Source organism: Canis lupus, chromosome 28 (genome assembly GCF_048164855.1).
Source record: "Canis lupus baileyi chromosome 28, mCanLup2.hap1, whole genome shotgun sequence".
NCBI classification, from domain to species: Eukaryota; Metazoa; Chordata; class Mammalia; order Carnivora; family Canidae; genus Canis; species Canis lupus.
Genome location: NC_132865.1, coordinates 34,664,740 through 34,684,416, shown reverse-complemented (window position 1 = coordinate 34,684,416; position 19,677 = coordinate 34,664,740). Strand labels below are relative to the sequence as shown.

General features: G+C 36.6%; 1 protein-coding gene across 4 annotated transcripts in view; it reads left to right on the top strand.

Annotated features, from left to right (window-relative positions):
• TGS1 (trimethylguanosine synthase 1) overlaps positions 1-19,677 on the top strand; it is a 41,059-nt gene that overhangs the window by 3,660 nt on the left and 17,722 nt on the right. For 2 of the 4 annotated variants that reach the window (XM_072804596.1, XM_072804598.1), the window contains exons 2-10: positions 2,331-2,395; positions 4,682-4,842; positions 5,181-6,006; positions 8,824-8,941; positions 10,411-10,497; positions 12,358-12,533; positions 14,413-14,715; positions 16,777-16,932; positions 18,895-19,038. In XM_072804596.1, the coding sequence (XP_072660697.1) occupies positions 2,331-2,395; positions 4,682-4,842; positions 5,181-6,006; positions 8,824-8,941; positions 10,411-10,497; positions 12,358-12,533; positions 14,413-14,715; positions 16,777-16,932; positions 18,895-19,038 (2,036 nt within the window). Of the gene's footprint in view, positions 1-1,436; positions 1,510-2,330; positions 2,396-4,681; positions 4,843-5,180; positions 6,007-8,823; positions 8,942-10,410; positions 10,498-12,357; positions 12,534-14,408; positions 14,716-16,776; positions 16,933-18,894; positions 19,039-19,677 lie in introns of those variants that run through there. The other 2 variants (XM_072804599.1, XM_072804597.1) reach the window with 2 other exon arrangements.

The following is a 19,677-nucleotide window of genomic DNA, read 5'->3' as shown; positions in this document are numbered from 1 at the left end:
AAATTCCTCACTCGTTCCCTCCCTATCAAGACCTCAGCATTTTAAAAAATGCAGACCTTACTTCTGTGCTGACCGTTCTTAACTTGGGTCTGCCTGACATTTCAACAGAAACAGGGCAAGCCATGCCTTCTTGGCAGGAATGTCACAGAAGTGATCCTGTGCTTGGTCCTGCATCACTTCAGTCACTTTCTATGGACCCATTCCACCACTGGTGACATTGACCTCTGTTACCTAATCATGTTTCAGTCTCATAGCTAGCCCTGCTATAAAGTCAGTGGTTACCCTTGTGTGTATTAGTATTTTGGGAGAAAGTACTCCAGCATTACCAATATCCTGTTCCTGCCTGAACCAGCTGCCTCTGAAGGTTGCCAAAGGATAATTCTCTATCTCTTGTCATTCTGCTTTTATTAGTTGGCATTCTGTATGGAGTGCTTTCTCTTTTCTCCCCATGTATTTGTTTATTCCTTTATTTACATGGACTCTGTTAACATGAACTCTGGATTGTTTATTAAAGTTCTATCTTATTACTCTCATTTATTTTGATGTTGATACTGTCTCAGTTTTAGCTGGTGGGGGCTCCTTGAGGTGGTTTGTGTATCATTTTGATGTGTCTCTGGCATTCTTTGACCTTCTCCTAATTGTCTGGCACAGAAGGTGACCAGGCTTATTTTTTACTCTCTGTGCTTCAACCTGGAGCTGCTGTTTCTCCAAGGAACCTTGGTTCCTTTTAGCAAAGTATAGTGTTCAGAAACCAAGACCAGAGTGCTCATTATGTTCATTGCTCTACACTCTCTCAGCAGACACAGTCAGTCAGGATGTATTTTACATACATACATAAATACATGTATGTGTGTGGAAAATCTTGGCTGTCATTATCCTCAGTACCTTTGCTTCACTTATTTTAACCAATCTTACAACCGGATTAGTTTTATCCTGCACCTGACACTTGGTGCCCTGTATCCTTGGGTGCTGGTGGACATACCCTTGATGTCCTCTGTGCAGCTGCTGGTCTCCCGCACCACCTCAACCCCCTCTCCATTGTCTAATGTTCTTGAAGGCAGTGGGCATGCTGCCAAAGCATGTTTGCATTTCATCTGCTGGCCTGTTTGCTGTCCTGCTATATGAGTCATTACCTACTTTATGTTTTATGAAGTATCAAAAAATAAACAGGAGGATAGTGAAATATATCAAGTGTACAAGAATTTTATTGTGTTCAGCTTATTGTGGTTCCATTAGAAAAATTAGCTAATACTTGAGGATGGCCTTATGGCACTTCTGATGGAGTTTATTACAGCTGAATTTAATAGTAGGAAGATAATAGCAAAATTTTCTCCTTTTTTTTTTTAAGATTTTATTTATTTATTCATAAGAGACGGAGAGAGAGGCAGAGACATAGGAAGAGGGAGGAGAAGCAGGCTCCATGCAGAGAGCCCGATGCAGGACTCAATCCTGGGACTCCCAAATCACGCCCTGAGCCAGAGGCAGACGCTCAACCACTGAGCCACTCAGGTGTTCCTTTTCTCCTTTTTAAGTGTTCTGCCAAATTTATTTGGGTTAAGTAATTTCCAATTTAGCAGATAGAGAAAAAATTAATAAAAGAAAAAGAAAAGAAAAGTTTAATCATTCACTGTTGTAAAGAAAAGTTTAATCATTCACTGTTGAGATAGCTGGCTGGCTCATTTGGTGGAGCATGCGACTCTTGACCTTGGGGTCATGAATTTGAGCCCCATGTTAGGCTTAGAGCTTACCCTAGATGGATAGATACATAGATAAATAGATAAAATGTAAAATTGTTGAGGCTGAATTGTTTTATGTTTCAGTTTGATAAAATATTTAAAGAAGAACTTCTTTGGGGTTAGTCCCCAAAACAACTTTTGCTTAGACCATGAATATCTGTCTACTAGGCAATGGTAATGATACCTTGGCCTATTTGCAAAACGTAGGGTCTGCGTGTGGATTTATATGTATGTAAGATAAATCTTTCCACTTTTATGCTCACTTCTTACAGCAAATTTAGAGAACACTTCATTGTTCATGTATTAGAAGATCAATTCTTTCCCCATACTAGAACTACCATTTAATTTTAATAATCAATAGTTATAAATGTTTCCCATGTGATATATTTTAAATATTTTACATGTACTATTCTTATAATAATTTAACAAGATATGTATTGTTGTTTCTTGTATATTACAGATGAGGGAAATGTATTAGCAGATTGCTTTTCTGTTCCTTAACCTTTTTAATTAATCTATGCTGCCTTGAACTTGCTTTTTTCTCAAGTTTATAATTTAATTTATTTCAGTATTGACTTTTAATTTGCTTTGCAGAGATCGAAAATTGTGCAATTTGGGATTAAAAGGCTACTATGTCAAAGGCAATGGTGACAATGCAGGTAATACAGTATAAAATGATATGGCCCTTCTTTTGCTCAAAGTAACTGTTATAATGCATTGATTTTAAATATAATTTGTTACAATCATAGTCCTTACCTTTTTCTATAACATGGCTCTAAAATCCCTATCAAAGCACATCTTTTTTTTTTCCTGTGGCTAGTTCGTACATGGACTTGAGGTAGCCTCTTTTGCTATAAGTAGCATTCCTTCTTGAGTTGTTGCCATTAGATAAGGCAAGCTGAAATTTGAAGCTTTGAAAAGTAGAGAACATATGTTTTTTTTTTTTTCAGCAGAATTTTATTGTGTTGAAAGATAAGCAGAAGCACATTAAAATTTTCAAGAGTGTATTTGAGCTTACATATACAGCTCTGGCGGTGCCAGCTCCCTGCATAGGAGCACCACTTCAGGACAGGAGTTAGGAAAGAGGCTTTTATAGAGAAGATGTAGAAACAAAGCAAGGAAATTACTGATTGGCTGTGGCTTAACCATTGGCCTCATTTGGGGAAGCCTAGTTGGCTGTTTGTGATTAGTTGTTTTTAAGTGTTATTTTCTTAGATTTGAGTGCTTTGGTTCTGGCTTAGGTTTTTGGTTTTCTTACATAGACAACAAAGGCCTTCAAGCTGCCTCAGTCTAATGACCTCCTTGTTTAGATACCTTAAGAATTGTATGGATAAATTATTCAGGATAAATGCCAAGTGAACATCCATAGTCTTCTGTCTGAAGGAAGAAGCCACCATCTGGGTTAACTTTTCCAAGTAACAAATAGAATTTGTTAGGTACTTTGAGTTTCATCTAGTTACCTGAAAACTGTCTTACTCTCTCTATCAGACTTCCCTCTATGACCCCATTTGTTCCTTCCACACAGATCTTTTTTGTTTATCTAGATAAAGGGAAAACTAGCAAGAGTTCTAGGCTCAAGTCAGTACAAGTAAAGCGTGTCATGTTACCTTTAAAACTCCTTTAGTTCTTGCAATGATGGAACAAATCACAGTTTCTTCAGTTGATCACTGAATGAAGTATTTGGTTTGTATTTCAATGTAATGTACAAATAAGGTTTCTTTTAGACACCAGGGCTCCTGCTGAACATAAAATATGCATACCAGGAAAGGAACATAAAACTTAGCACATTTGTTTTTTCTGTTTGTTCTCCTGTACTTTAATAAGTCCACTGAAAGAAATGGTGAGTGGAATCCTCTTTATTATTTATGTAGATATCTTTTTTTCCCCTCTTTGTTTTAGTAGAATTTATACACAGAGGATGTCTCTTCTTTAGTGTCCATTTTTGCTTTGTAAGATTCACCTTTCTATTGCCTATGATCATTTAGCTGGAGTGCAGCTCATCCCTAATTGAATGCTAATGTATAAAGTAATATTTTTCTCACATTTTAAACGGTAAATGGAACATTTGAATGGCATTTTCCATTTACTGGTCTGATATATTATTATATAACTGTATTAGTATAAAGCTAAACTTATTTTGTTGTAATAAAACAGGTTTTCTGGGAGAATCAGGGATTTGAAAGGATCTTCTAGTTCAGTGGATCTCAGACTTTTAATAGCAGAACCCTTTCATTAAATCATCTTTCACACAGAGTCACAGAATAAAAATCCCAGTTGTGATTGAAGATTGAAATACCCATGAAGGGCCTAAGGACATACCTTTCACCTCTCTTATTACTAGCTCCTAAAATAACTCCACAAATCATCGTTTTAAATTCACTGATCTAGTTTAGTAATACTGCATATAAGGAATGTAAAAATATGTTTTTCCTGTGGTTTTTCTGCCATGTTCCCTCTTATATCCTCAGTACTTTGCACAGTGCATAGCACAGAGGAGGTGCTCAATAAGTATAAGTTGAATGGGTAGCTGGTGGCAGGCAGAGGCAGACTAGAAGTTATCTCTTGATTCTTAATTGGCTTTTTTTTACTAGTCTATATCACCCCTTAAAAATCATAACATTTACATAACTCTCAGGTTCCTCTTTTAAAATGAGGATGAGGGGCCTGGGTGACTCAGTTGGTTGAGCATTTGGCTCTTGATTTTGGCTCAGGTCATGATCTCAGGATCCTGGGATGAAGTCTTGACTTGAACTCCCTGCTCAGGGGGGAGTCTGCCTGTCTCCCTCTTCCTTTGCCACTCCCCCTGCTCAGGTGCATTTGTGCTCTCTCTCTGCTTTCTCGCATGTGCAAATAAATAGATAAAAATAAAAAATAAAACAAAATGAGGATGAAAAAACTGGCATCTACATTTTCTCTAAAATGAAGCTAACAAATCCTGTCTGTAGGAGACCACGCTACAGAAGAGGAGGAAGGTGGTACTGCAGAGTCACATGACAGCAAAGGCTTAGGCCTAGATGAAAATGAACTTGATTCTGAAGCTGAACTCATGAGAAGTATGGGACTACCACTTCAGTTTGGTGGGATATCTGCACATAAGAATTTTGAGGTAAGTATGTTACTTATATGTTTCTTCATTTACTTCATAAAATACCACAAAGAATTTTTTTATCCTGTCTAATATATTCATAAATTAGAGCATTCCACCTCTTTTCAAATGTACATATTTATAAATTAATCAAAAGTATAAGTTTTGATATATGTCCGTTTGTGATTTTTTCTCCTGGAAACATAAATAGTAAGATTTAACTTGTTTGTGTAACTAAAAACCCAGGATGGGGATTTGACAATATATTATTTAATTTAATGTTTAAAATAGACTTTGATTCTGCTTTCTTTTACAGTTTATGAGGTACATTTTACATTGTAGTTCTTTATCTTATGTAGGTGTCTATGAATACTAGAAATAAAGTTAAAATAAAAAAGAAAAAGAAAAAACACCAGAAGAAGTACTTAGATGAAATTATGAGAGAATCTTGGAGACAAGATTATGAAGAAGATGACATACTGGCTTCAGACGATCCATCTTCAGTTGAACAGTATGAGAGTACCAAAACATGTAAACTTAAAACCAAAGAAGACATTGAAACTGAAAATCTTCCTGTTGAAAATACATTATCTCCAAAGCTAGAAATTACAGAGAGGTGGGAAAAGTATTGGAATGAATATGGTGGAGGACTATTATGGCAAAGCTGGCAAGAAAAACATTCAGGTCAGACACTATGTTCTGAACCTTGGAACATTCCTGATACAAAGGAGGAATGGGAGCAACATTATAGTCAACTTTATTGGTATTATTTGGAACAGTTTCAGTATTGGGAAGCTCAGGGTTGGACTTTTGATGTCTCACAAACCTGTGAAACAGATACTTGTGGCTCTAAGATAGAAGTTGACAGTGAGAAAGATGAAAATTGCATGAAGGCAGACTTACTGTCCTTTCCATCTCCATCTGTTACGATTGATAGTGAAAGCTCTAGTTCCAGTGATAAAGAGCATAACGAAATCCTTGGTGGAATTAGTCATATAAGTCTGAATTCAGAGGAAGTGGAACAGAGCCAGTTAGATTCTTCAGTAAGTTGTGATGGACATCAGTGGCTAAGTGAAGTCAGCAGCAGCAGAGAATGCCCTGCTTCTGGCCAGAGTGAACCATGCAATAGAGGAACCAAGGACAGCAACTTGTCTGGGAACAGAAGCACAAACCAACCAGCTCCGGGTAAGATAGCCCAAGATTTATCCTACCAAATAACAGGAAAATTAACCTACATTATCCTTAATGGTAGGGTTGCACAATGCCAACTACATTTTATGGTATAATATGGTTTAATGCATATATCGCAAGTTGTTTATTACCCTTTCATATAAATAATAAGAATATTTGCTTAGGGTTCTCAAAAATCTTGTCCTGGGATACCTGGGTGGCTCAGGGGTTGAGCGTCTGCCTCAGGCTCAGGGTGTGATCCCAGGGTCCTGGGATCAAGTCCCATATCAGGCTCCTCGCGGGAAGCCTGCTTCTCCCTCTGCCTATGTCTGCCTCTCTCTCTCTCTCTCTCTCTCTCTCTCTGTCTCTCATGAATAAAATAAATAAAATCTTTAAAAAAAAAAAAAAAGTCTTGTTCCTTCCACTTGTACGCTGATGGCCAGTGAATTAAAACTTGAAACTCCCTCGAGAAATTTAATATAGAGTGAGTGTGTAACTTCTAAAGTTGCTTGGAGCAAATGAATTTATAAGAGCCATATTAGAGAATGGTTCAGAGTACACAATGGACATCAGGCAAATCTGATTGTAAGTCATATCTGGAATTTATTTCAAAACAAATGGAAGTCTTGCTCTGTAGGGAATCTCAACAGGGCATGTTATTAATTTATAATTGGAAGGATTGACTTCAGGATTCTTATAAAATATCCAGGATAAGGAGCTTGAATGACTCCAGCCTAAATGATTTAAAACAAAGCAAAACAAAACCTATCATGGAAACTGGTGTCTAAAGAACTAAACAAAGGACTAAAGAAAGCCAGTGAGCCGCGTGTTAAGAAAAGTGAGAGGTTGGTAAGAATGCTTTTGCTGGGGACAAGAATTCTAACTGATGGCACTAGGAAAACGAGAGAAAGTTTTTTTTTATTTCTGAATTTCCTGAAGGCCACTAAGAATGTCTTCCTGGCATTCTTGATGTTTGTTGCTAAAAAAATATATTTGTAATATAGGACTTTCTTCTCAGACTCATTCCTATATGAAGCAAAAGCTTTTGGCCTTTTTTTTAACAATTGGTTTTGCTTTGCTTCTCAGATTGCTGATCTTCATCCAGCTGAGAGGTTCCTTTAGAGAGTTAGTAAATTGCTCTATTTTTTAATTCCTTTTGTCTCTGTGCTTTTCCAATGGAGCTTACTTAGGTATTCTCATTCCTTTCTATTTTGGTGTTATTATCATATTTTTTAATGTGATTATTTTATATTAGTCTTTTGATATTGTATACTTTCTTGATTACTTTCTATGCTGATTTTGACCATAAAACTTGAAATATGGGTATTGGCCAATGTATTGGCTCCTGTCCTTATTCCTTCATGTTATTCCTTTAATTATCTTTCCTTATCTTCCTATTTTTTGCCTTTGTCAAACATAGTAAACCTCGTAGTTTGTACCTTTTGTTGCCTATTTCCTAACTAACATGTATAGATTGGCCATTTCTTTAATTAGGTCCAGTGAGTATCATCAGGATCAGTCTGGGAATCTAGGTTTTGATTTGTTTTAGATCCTGCCTTGAGATCAAAACACAAGGTATAGGGGCATCTGGGTGGCCCAATTAGTTAAACATATCCCTTCGGTTCAGATCATGATCCAGGGTCCTGGGATTGAACCCTGAGTTGGGCTCCCTGCTCAGGGGGCAGTCTGCTTCTCCCTCTCCTTCTTCCTCTGCCCCGCATCCCCCATGGGCACACTGTCTTTCTCTCAAATAAATAAATCTTAAAAAAAAATTACACAAGGTATATATCACATTTCTATGTAAGTATGCTTTCTACTATTAATGGTTGGGTACTCTCCTGAAATAGTCTATGCCCACACACTTAAAACTTCCCACTATATCTACACTGCAGATAGTTCTTCATTGCCAGTCCCACTTACTGGCTTCATGCCAATCTGAAGAAAAACCGGTGCCTCAGTTGGAGCTCCCACAAGTTAAAAATATTCTTTTAAAATGGTGGTGTTTACCCTACTGTTACTTTTGATTTAAGAGCTATATTAGAGGTAATTTATTTGCTTCTTAATAAGGAGAAATCATTTTTAATCAATGTATTATGCTATCTTCAGCATGATTTAAGTTAAAATCCATCAAAAAGTAGAATGCCTAAGTCACTCACTCAGATAAGCGTCTGACTCTTGATTTCAGCTCAGGATATCATCTGAGGGTCATGAAATTGAGCCCTGAGTTGGGCTCTGTGCTCAGCAGAGTCTATTTGAGACTCTCTCTCCTCCCCCCCTCCCCCGCTTCCCTCCCTCTAAAATTTTTTTTTTTTAAGATTTTATTTATTTATTCATAGACACAGAGAGAGAGGGGCAGAGACACAGACAGAGGGAGAAGCAGGCTCCACGCAGGGAGCCCAATGTGGGACTTGATCCCAGGTCTCCAGGATCACACCCTGCAGGCGGCGCCAAACCACTGCGCCACCGGGGCTGCCCCCTCCCTCTAAAATTAAAGTTCCATCAAAATGTGGTAACTGTTCAGCTATCACAAAACTAACTGTGGATTAATTTGTGTAGATTTGTTTGGATAGCTATGAAGAAAAAGTTTTAGATTCCTTTTTAAATAGTTAAATGATAGAAACTTTTAAACTTTGATAGACATAGCTACCGTTTTTTTATGCTCAGAGTCTACATGGAGATAGACAAAATAGGTAGATGTGGTCTGGCACTGTGCCTGATACGCATGTAAGTTCATTGCAGGAAAGTGACAAAAATATTTTGATAGCCTTTGCAAAAGGCAGAAGAGTTGTCAAACGAAAGGGAAAATCCACTGCAATATCTCTGCCTCTTTAGATTCACAGGACTCTTCAGAAGCAAGCACAATCAAAGAAAGACTACACCCCAACAGTATTGATGGAGATGAGAGTGAAGAAGATCCACCTGAACGGAAGCCAAGCAAACTCAAGAGGAGGCAAGTTGCATATTACCTCTCTCTCCACAGTAGGGTAGCATAAGCACTTGTGTCCACGAGGGAGTGGCTGTGAAGCACTTGTTATATTACAGTACGGTTAATCCCGTGAGGAGAAAACATGAGATGTATTAGCGAGACCTGGGCCTAGGAACACCTGCAAATCCCAACTCTTACTCTGCCAGTTTCTCATTTCTAGAATGGAACTGATGCTTTTTTAATGAGCTCATTGGGAAGACAAGAGCTAGCATGTAATTATATCTGACAGTAGATATCAATGGATGACAGTTTTTAACTGTATTGGTAGATATGGTTTGTCTCAAGGAAGTTCTATTTTTTTTTTCCAAAAGTCTGCGCATATATTATCACAGAATTTTACTGCTAAAATAGACCTCAGAAGTATGTAATCAAATGCTCTTAATCTATAGATAGTAATATTAAGACAAAATGAGCATAAGTGCCTTGCCCAGAGTTATATAGCAAAACAGTGGCAGCTCCAGGTCTAACACCCAGACCGACCCTTCTGGAAGCAGTGCTAGTATACTGTTGATATGTAAAATTAAACAAGTGACAAGTTACATAGATAGGATATGGTCAAATGCTAATTCCATAAAATAGAAAGAAAGGATGGATATTATAGAACTTAGATGTTAGCTAAAAACATTTTATTTCTTTGACAGGATATGAAATGTTCCACTTAAGACTTTTATGTTCTGTACAGCTTGTAGAAAAACAATCTACAAGCTTTAGAGGCTCAGTAACTTAGTATATACATAAAAGCATGCCTCCATTGTGTTCCCTTCACATAGTATACAATGCTTGTTAATTCCACCTTTAGTTCCCAGAGGCAGAGACTATGTGAGTGGTGTATTCACATTTCCGGAACCTAATAGGTCCACTGTAAATGTTTAGTGGCCTTAATTTGTAGAAATTATTTCTTACCATTTTTTCTTACTTGGTACTGTCACAAAGTAATAGGGGTCAGGAAGGCATCCCCAATAGATCAATGATCATGGGTTACTTATCACTTGTATCACAACCTTATTCTTCTTAATATTTTTTTTTTTTGTAATTTTTTTGGTTGGCTTGATACTTCTCAAATGTTTCGCCATTTTTAAGGAAGACTTCTAAAAGTAGCCCTCTAGGAGATTAGTTTAAGGCTACAGCTTTTACAGGTATTTTTCCAAAGGTGAATGGAGAGATCTGTGTCAGAGAGATCTATGTCTGTACCATGTTCAAGAATAGAGATAATTAGGATTTAGGTGCCTGTTGCTGTGTTCCAGACACTCCTGGGTAACTGGAAAATCTGAGTAAACTATTCTTTCCTTTCTTTCTGGATTTGTGAGCTGTGGTTGATTGTAGTAATAGGAAAGTGTATGTAGGTTGACTATGTATCTTTTTGATACTTACCTGAACTGGTGGGCTCTGGACATAATGGCTTATCACTGTTTACCTTTTGTTTATTTGTTTAGCCACGAACTGGACATTGATGAAAACCCGGATTCAGACTTTGATGACAATGGTTCCCTTCTGGGATTCAAGCATGGCTCAGGACAAAAGTAATTATACATAAATACAACATAAATACTATTGTCTGAAATTTTAACACTTCAGCTGTTTTCAAGTTCTCTGATATTCAGTAGCTAATGATGGTTATAGAATTGATACCATTTGAGATGTTACAGTTAAAACATTAACCTCTCTTCCAGAGAGATTACCACACATTTGATATATTCACATGTATTATTAACTCAGTTGTACTTCATAGCAATCCAGTATCATTATTAAAATTTCATGAATAAAGCAACTGCAGCCCACAGAGCTTGTGACTTAGGATCATATCAAGGATTCAAGCCAAGCTCTTGAGACTTCTAAGTGTGGTTCTCTTTTTCACCTTGCATCTCATGTATCTACCTCCATACGTCTGACATGTATAGCAAACATGTCATGAAAAGTTCAAATCTGAAGTAGCCTTTTTCTTATTATGAAAACATTAAAACTCAAAACAGAAGAAAGAGTAAAAATCTTTCAAAGCACTCCTCAGAGGTAGGCAATGTTTGGCATATATCCTTCCTAGTTTACTTGTGTGTTTCTATGATTATGTACATATAAATTGGTTACTCCCTTTTCATAAAAACACAAAAATAGAATCATATTATACTTGTTTTGCAGCTTGCTTTTTTCCCCCTTAACAATGTACCATGAACATCCTGATTTATCAGTACATGCTTATTTATCTAATCCTTGTGTGTGACTTACCCTGTATGTACCTCTAGGTTGTTCCTAAGATCTAGGCATATGCCCTTGAGGTTCCCCACAAGTTATTATGTTTACCAATGTTTCATTCCTACTTACTGCTGTATTCCACTATGGAAGTATCATAGTTTGTTTAACCATTCATCTATTCAAGATCATTTGGATTGCGTGTGGTATTTTGCCAGGACAAATAAAGCTGCTGCGAATGTTTGTATACAGAAAGTATAAGTTTTCTCTAGGATTAAATGCCCGAGCATTAAGTACAAGAATATTGAAGGGTTTATTGCATATACCATGAAGACTGAACTGAATAGTTAAGGCTCATTAAAGACCTACCATCTGTGTCAGCTTGTACCAGTGATTTAAACAAATATTATGGTCTTTGATGTTTCTAAGGGGTGAGACTTTGTTAGTTATGAAATCTTAACTGATACCTACATAATATGAAGGCAGCAAGAAAAGGACATAGATCTAAAAATTGACTTCTAAATTGAATCCAGGGACTCCTGGGTGGCCCAGAGGTTGAGCATCTGCCTTCAGCCCAGGGCATGATCCTGGAGACCCAGGATCGAGTCCCGCGTCGGGCTCCCTGCATGGAGCCTGCTTCTCCCTCTGCCTGTGTCTCTGCCTCTCTCTCTCTCTCTCTCTCTGTGTCTCTCATGAATAAATAAATAAAATCTTTTAAAAATAATAATAATAAAATAAATTGAATCCAAATTATTAGTTCAGAAATACATGCTCATAATATTATGAATATTTTTTAAACTATTATTTATCTCTCCTTTATGGTACTTAAAGGCCGTTGCAGTTGGTATCATCTCACCATGAGAAAAGATAATATTTCCCTCATGTGCAGTGGGGTCATATTTTTCTGCAATTTTTTTACTATGTTTTACTACGTGGTATATGCTTTCTGTTACAGATAAGGTATTTGATATCCTCAACCGGCATTTCACATTTAGTTGAAAATGAGCATGCAACCAAGACCTTAAACTCCTCTGCATTCAAACTTTATTTCTGACTTTTGTAATTTAGAAAAATGAAATTAATATGGTGGTTGCTAGTAGAAAAATAGTGAAAATTGTCATTTTTATTCTTTTCATGTAAGAAAACAAACTCATAGAACTTAAGGTTTGAGTCAACTTCCTTTGGTTTGGCCACAGATACGGTGGAATTTCAAATTTCAGTCATCGGCGGGTCAGATACCTACAGAAGAATGTAAAGTATAAGTCAAAGTTCCTGGACATGAGAAGACAAATAAATATGAAAAACAAACACATTTTCTTTACTGAAGAGTCAGAAAAAACATTCAAAAAAAGCAAAACTCTGACTAAGGTAGGTTTACATTTTGTTGTATATTTACAGATAGAATTTATTTTGTAAGCTTGACTCCTTAAAATTTTTTTCAAGTGCAGCCTGGGTGGCTTAGTGGTTTAGCACCGCCTTCAGCCCAGGGTGTGATCCTGGAGACCTGGGATCAAGTCCCACATCAGGCTCCCTGCATAGAGCCTGCTTCTCCTTCTGCCTGTGTCTCTGCCTCTCTCTCTCTCTCTCTCTCTCTCTCTCGTGAATAAATAAAATCTTTAAAAAAAATTTTTTTCAAGTAAAAATCCTATTTCTACCAGATATAAAAAGTACCTAAAATTCTCTTCCCCTTGCTTCCTAAAGGCATATATCATGTGAACCAAATTCGAAAAAGAATAAGTTGGCAATAATATGAAGAGGGGATGTTTTGAAAGCTACAAAGTATCAGTGTCTGGGAAGATAAATAGGTAAAATTGCCTCCTATACACATAGTAACAGTGAGAATTTCTCATCTGCTTCAGGCTTAAGTAGGATCCTGGAAGTCAGTTTCTGGTCCAGCATTAATTGTAAGCCTTAATTTTGAGGTCATCAATCAAACATTGCACTAACCAGTTCATCCTAATAGTTTCATGCTAATTTAGTGAATACACTGCTAACTGGAATATTCATGCCCCTCTCTGGGACTCTGCTGTTACCTGCTGTCCATGCACTTGAAAAACAAAAGTAATTAGAATTATTTTTGGTTGATGAGTGATAATTCTCCATTATAGGAGAAAAAAAATACTTTTTAGTGAGCAGAACCTTTGTGTCAGTTACTTTTCTAACAGCACCTTTGAGCAACAAAACAAAAACCTCCAGACCTGGTGATGACCTTGTTTTACCTTTAGGATACATTATCTTTCCCAGCGTCAGCATTCTTCCAAAACCTGCTACATATTTATAGCTGGATTTATTTGTGTTATATTTTGGATTGGTTGGTCACTGATAATATTGTAATATTTTAGCGGCCCACGTTATATCTGGAACACATTTCCCAATATCAGACCAACCAGTCTTAAAGAACGTCTTATGTATTGGTTGGATGTGATAGTCGCCATATATCCCTCTGTAGACAAAGAGCAAAAACATAACTGCTAAGTATTGCCAAAGAAAAAAGAAATATGGCTGTTGTGTTTTTAGATATCTGACTGATGTATAGTCATAGCCCCTTTGAAGATTCTGGATTGTTGCCTGTGCTCATCTTCCAATTTCCTAACTCATGGGAAGATCATGAAGATCTGTTATGAAAAATACTCTTGTTATAGAAGTTTGCAAGGAAGTACATATCATCTGTTAACACCTTGTTAACATTTCTGAGAAACCCAGTTTTTAGAAATCATTGTACTGACTCTACTGCTCCATTAAAGGTTAGCTTGCATTCTTTCTAAGATTAGCACTGTTCTTTTTCTTACAGAGAGATGGGCACTTAATCTTTTTAGAGTTTATCTTTGGTGCAGGGAGTACAATTTATCATAGGCTGGGCCATTGAAGAAAGGTCTGTATAATTTGTAAAGCTAATATTAGTGACTCAATAAGTAGGTACATTTGTAATAATATCATGTTATGTTGTTAGAAGCCTTTGTGGAAAGCTACTGGAACAGTTCAGCTTTATCCTCTTAGTGTTCATTGATTACAGGAAAGTCATCGTTATATGTTTAATCTGATGTTTTCTTCCTTTTAAAGAAATCTTTAATAAGGTCATGGTATGTCCAGATACTAACGTGCAGTTAGCTCAGAATTCTGTATAATTAGCTTGTGTAATATAGTATACTTATCAGAGTTAATAATTAGAACATTTTCTCAGTGAGATCCAAATGGTAAAGCAGGTATAATTTGGAATGAATTCAAGCCTGTGACGACTTAATTTCAGGTAGAAAAATTCCTAAAATGGATTAATGAACCAATGGATGAGGAAGCATCGCAGGAGTCCATTTCTCATGACAATATACAAGACACGTGCACAAGCAGTGATTCAGAAGAACCAGAAATGTCTGTTAAAGAAGGTGATGACCCACTGCAGACAAATAATCCAGAGCCTGAAAAGTGTAATGCCACGTCTTCAGCTGGTGAACTTGAAACAGAAAAAAATGAAGGAGACAGCACGATAGTAATTATTACAGATAAGGAAGATGGTATTACTCAGATTACTCCAGACTCTCTTCAGGTAGAAACTGAAGGTAAGACTAAATATGCTTCAACCTGCTGATGAATTTAGATAGTGTGCTTCCCTAGTTTTCAGTTCTGAATCATCTCTACACTTAAGGATTCACTGCTGTTTATTTCTTAGAGGGCACAGTAAGTGTAAATGTGCTAGTAGCTATGATTTGGCACAGAACACTATACTTTTGGTTGATCAAGCATGATAAAATAAAAGGCCAGGCATGTGGGAAAACTGAGTACCTCTGTCTATGCCATTAAGATTGGTCTCTGCCGCTGCCCTCTTCCCTGGGCTAAAGGTAGCTAGCTGGAAGTCCCTTTTATCCCTCTAGAAATTTGGTTTTTCCCTGGTTTTCCTTTTGATTAATTTATTTTCTTATTTATATATTTTGTATTTTATGGTAATGGTTGTTGGTAGTAGTAGTTTGTTATTTGGATGGCACCCTGACATAAGGTATTTGTAGTAGTTGCTTGAAATGAATGGAGAATGGAGTCACATTTTCACTTTATGCCCTTTTGTGTACTGTTTGATTGTATTCTACAGCAAATGTTCTTTTTTAATTTATAATTGTATTCACTGGAACATTGAAGCTTTAAGAGGTAGAAATTTTCATTTGACATGTATTCATTTTTATCGATGAATGATTTCAGACTTAATCTAATGAAACAATTATATTGTGATGGTCTCTTTCTTAATTTAGTATTGAGGAAAATACCTCATTTGAATCTTAATTTTTTTCTGTGTGTGTATGTGTGTGTAGAGAGAGCTGAGTTCTTTGTATCACATACTTCTTTGCCTTTCTAAAAAGCATACATAAGGTAGTTTAAATTTTTTTATTGTCACGTACAGCTGATGTTCATGTGGCACCTGCAGACTTCTAAAATGCCTTCATATGCCTTATTTTCATTTAAGCTATAAAATAACCCAGCGAGGTAGGCAGGATTATCCCCATCCTAAAAATACACACAGTAAACTCAAAGAAACTAAGAAACTCACCTGCAGTCACAGTGCCAGTGGGTGGCATAGCTAGGACTCAAAACCAGGTTGTCTGATTCCTCCATCCCATTTTCCTGTCCTCCCCTAATTACCTTGCCTCATAATGCTGGTGGTTCCTCACCAGAGGCATTTGGAAGATATTGGCTGTTAGAATGATCTAGGGGTCCTGGCACTTAGTGTACACTGGGTTGCTTAATGTTATGTCGTATGGTCTTGCAAGGATGATCTTGCGCAGTAAGGATTTGTTCACTCAAAATGTTAGTATCCCCTCTCCTAAAAGACTCTTACTATACTTCGCTATTGATGACAGTTCTGCTGTTTGCAATGATCAGATGACCATAATAAGATATAGTCCTATCCTTGAGGATTGGTGGTAATTTTATTTGTCAGCATCAGTTCTTGTCATTTTACTTAGCTGTGACAGCACTCTTTCTAAATTGCTATTTCTAATCTCAGAATTTAAAACAAATTACCAAATAATAAAAATTGTCTAAGAAAAAGTCAATCTTTGAATGAATGAGATCCTTTCCTATTAACCTTAAAGCAGTGACCTGTCTTAATTTCCCAGAAGCCATATGACCTTCAGGTCATATCTGGATTCGGAGGACTGACCAGGCTGAAAGTTAGGAGCTTAATCAGTCCTGAAGAGGTTTTATTTTAAAGAAGGGAAGAGAAATGTTTGGGCTTCCACATTTGACCGACTAAAACAGTGTCTTATCTAACAAGCGTAATAACTTTTATACCTATGTAGTATCTCTACATATTTCCCTTTACAATCCTGTGAAGTAAATAGGTAAAATACTATCATTCATTCATTTTGAGGAATTAAAAATTAGATCTTAGAGAGCCTGGGTTACTGTTCCAAGCTCAGAGAGCTTATAAATAGCAAAATAGAGGCCGTAATCTAAAGTCCATGCTATGCACAGTATGCCCTCCTGCTTCTCCTGGGATGCTGTTGAATGCATGGTCTGCAGTACATTCCCTAATTATAAATACTGAATGTGGCTATACTTTTTACATAAATTCATCTATGATTGTCTTTTTTCATACTGGGCATCTGCGTATTTATATTCTTTTATTTTAGCTGAAAGTAAAAAGAAAAAGAAGAAGAAAAAAAACAAGAGCAAAAAGGTAATTGGTCTGCCTCCTGAGATAGCTGCTGTTCCTGAGCTGGCAAAATACTGGGCCCAGAGATACAGGCTCTTCTCCCGCTTTGATGATGGGATTAAACTGGACAGAGGTAAAATATATATATAATGCTTAACACTATTTTGAAATAATTTCAGACTTACAGAAAAGTGGCGGGAATAGTAAAAAAGAAATTCATAATGCCCTTTACCCAGATTCAACTGTTCTAACATTTTGCCACATTTGCCTTACCATTCTCTATGTGTTTCTGGTCCAGTTGCTTCTACCTTTTAGTACTTATGTGTGTATTTTCTAAGAACAAGGATACTTATGCAACAATGGTAAAATTATTAATTTAACATTGCTACAATACTATCATTTGCAGTCCAGATCCTAGTTTAATCTGTTACCCTAATCATGTCCTTTATGGCATTTTTTTTCTTCCAGTATAGGATCACATGTTACGTTTAGTTTTCATGATTTTTTAGTTTCCTTTTGTCTGGAATAGTTCCTCAGTCTTTTTGTCTTTTATGACTTTGATGTTGTCCAAAGAAGAGTGACCAGTTATTTTCTACAGTGTCTCTCAATTTAGATATATATGTGTTTTTAAAATTTCATATTCAGGCTTAATGTATACTTAATCTATATTTTACGATAGGTAGCAAAGGGCATCAATAGATTGTTGTTGGGTTTGGGGTTTTTTTAAGATTTCATTTATTTATTTGTTAGAGAGACAGAGAGAGGAGATAAGCAGAGAGATAAGTAGGCTCCCTGTGGGGAGCCTGAAATGGGACGCCACCCCAAGACCCAAGAATCACTACCTGAGCCACAGGTAGATGCTCAACCACTGAGCCACCCAGGCACCCGGAGAACAATAGATTGTTAAGCAGAATATCTGATAATGTAATATCTAGTGTAGAAAGATATAATTTGATGAATTAACACTGGAAACTGAGTTCTTCTATTGAGTGTTCCTACTATGTCTTGAACACCTTCTCAGTTCTGCAAGTTGATGCTTATTTTCATATTGGGGCTACTTAAATGTTAATCTTTATTAACTATCAAAATCAGGAAGCTTGATCTGGGGTTAGAATTTAGGTTCTTATAATTATAAAATATTGCACATTGGAGAAAGCGCATAGGAGCACAAAGACTGGATAAAAGCTTTTTAATTCTATAAAAGGAGTTTATTTTTTTATTCTTCCAGCAGTGAGGAGCCATTTAGATTTTTGGTAAGGAAAGAGAACAAGAAAATTGGTGTATCATTTTGTTCAGAGAAATATCTTTCTGAAAAAAATGTTAATTTCTTCTATTGGGAAAGGAGGTTAGTACCCTCATTCTTTTGGAGTAGGTTTAGGACCCCATTTCTGAAGATGAAGAGAGTTCTGTTGTTCTTAAAATTTTGCAACCTGTTGCTATCAGCTCCTTTCATTTCCTGACCCTTTGGAAATGTACAAATATTTCCGAAGTGTTGAGTACAAATCTGGTTCAATGCTTCCCTGTTAGAAATGAAACAGGAAACTCAGTGGAGTTTGGGGAGTTGGCCAGTTGAATAGCTAACTTTCCATCGTTCATAATAGTCAGTAGTTAATACTTCAAACAGAAAAACTAAAATTCCATTCAATTATTGGAGGTATATTACAAAAGCATCAGGCAAGAATTAAGGCGCTTGCTTCTGTGGAAATTGGGAAGGGAAATGGTACTGCTCCTTTTTATAACAAGTTTTGTGGAACTTTTTTTTAAAACTAAGTCAATTAGGGGCACCTGGGTGGGTTGGTTGGCTGGGCATCTGCCTTCGGCTCAGGTCATAATCTCAGGGTCCTGGGATCAAGCCCTACATCAAGCTCCTTGCTCAAAGGAGAGTCTACTCCCTCTCCCTCTGCCCCTCCACTGTTCATGTGCACATTCTCTCTGTCAAATAAATAAATAAATCTTTAAAAAACAAAAATAATCTATAATTTTTTGAGAAGAGAAGCTAAGTTTTGCTTGTGTAGATAATAATATTTGCTATGTTTATGCTTGGGCTGGCTTCTTGAAACCAAACATCTTAACAGAAATACTCTTCCCTTCACAGAGGGCTGGTTTTCAGTTACCCCTGAGAAGATTGCTGAACACATTGCTGGCCGGGTCAGCCAGTCCTTCAAGTGTGACATTGTAGTAGATGCATTCTGTGGAGTTGGAGGAAATACTATTCAGTTTGCCTTAACCGGAAAGAGAGGTAATATGCCATCAAAGGAAGAAAAGTAATTTATTTTCAGTTTCAAAAAATGTTTCATTTTGCTTCAGCCTATCTTTGCTGAGATTTAATACATAATTAGTAATGTGATGCCAAATATTTAAAATAATAATAACTAGCATATATTAAGCATATACTTTGTATCACGTACTGGTGTAAGTGCTTAATATGTATTAATTTATTAGTCAGGTATCTTGTGAGGTGTATCTTTTACTGTCTGGGTTTCACAGATAAAATGAGAAATAAGGAGATGAAATAACTTATCCAGAATTACACAAACACAGCTTGGCAAAGTGAAGATTATAACATTATATAAAACTATACATATTAAAAAGGAAAACCATTCTTTAGAAGAAGAGTGGACAGGGAATTCCAGCTTTGCCACCTTTATAACTTTGGACATCATTTAACCTCAATTTAAAGGAAACCTTAAATTGACATATCCTCTGTAATCCCTTTCAGCTTGAACATTATAGGACTCCAAAAACCTTTTAAGTATTATATCATTCTTATGGTTGTTTGATTTTTGAAACATGAAAAAGAAAACCTCTATCACTATATATGTGTTAAGAATTATGACAAGTAGGTAGGTACGTGTGCTATTTCCCAGGGGAAAGGAAG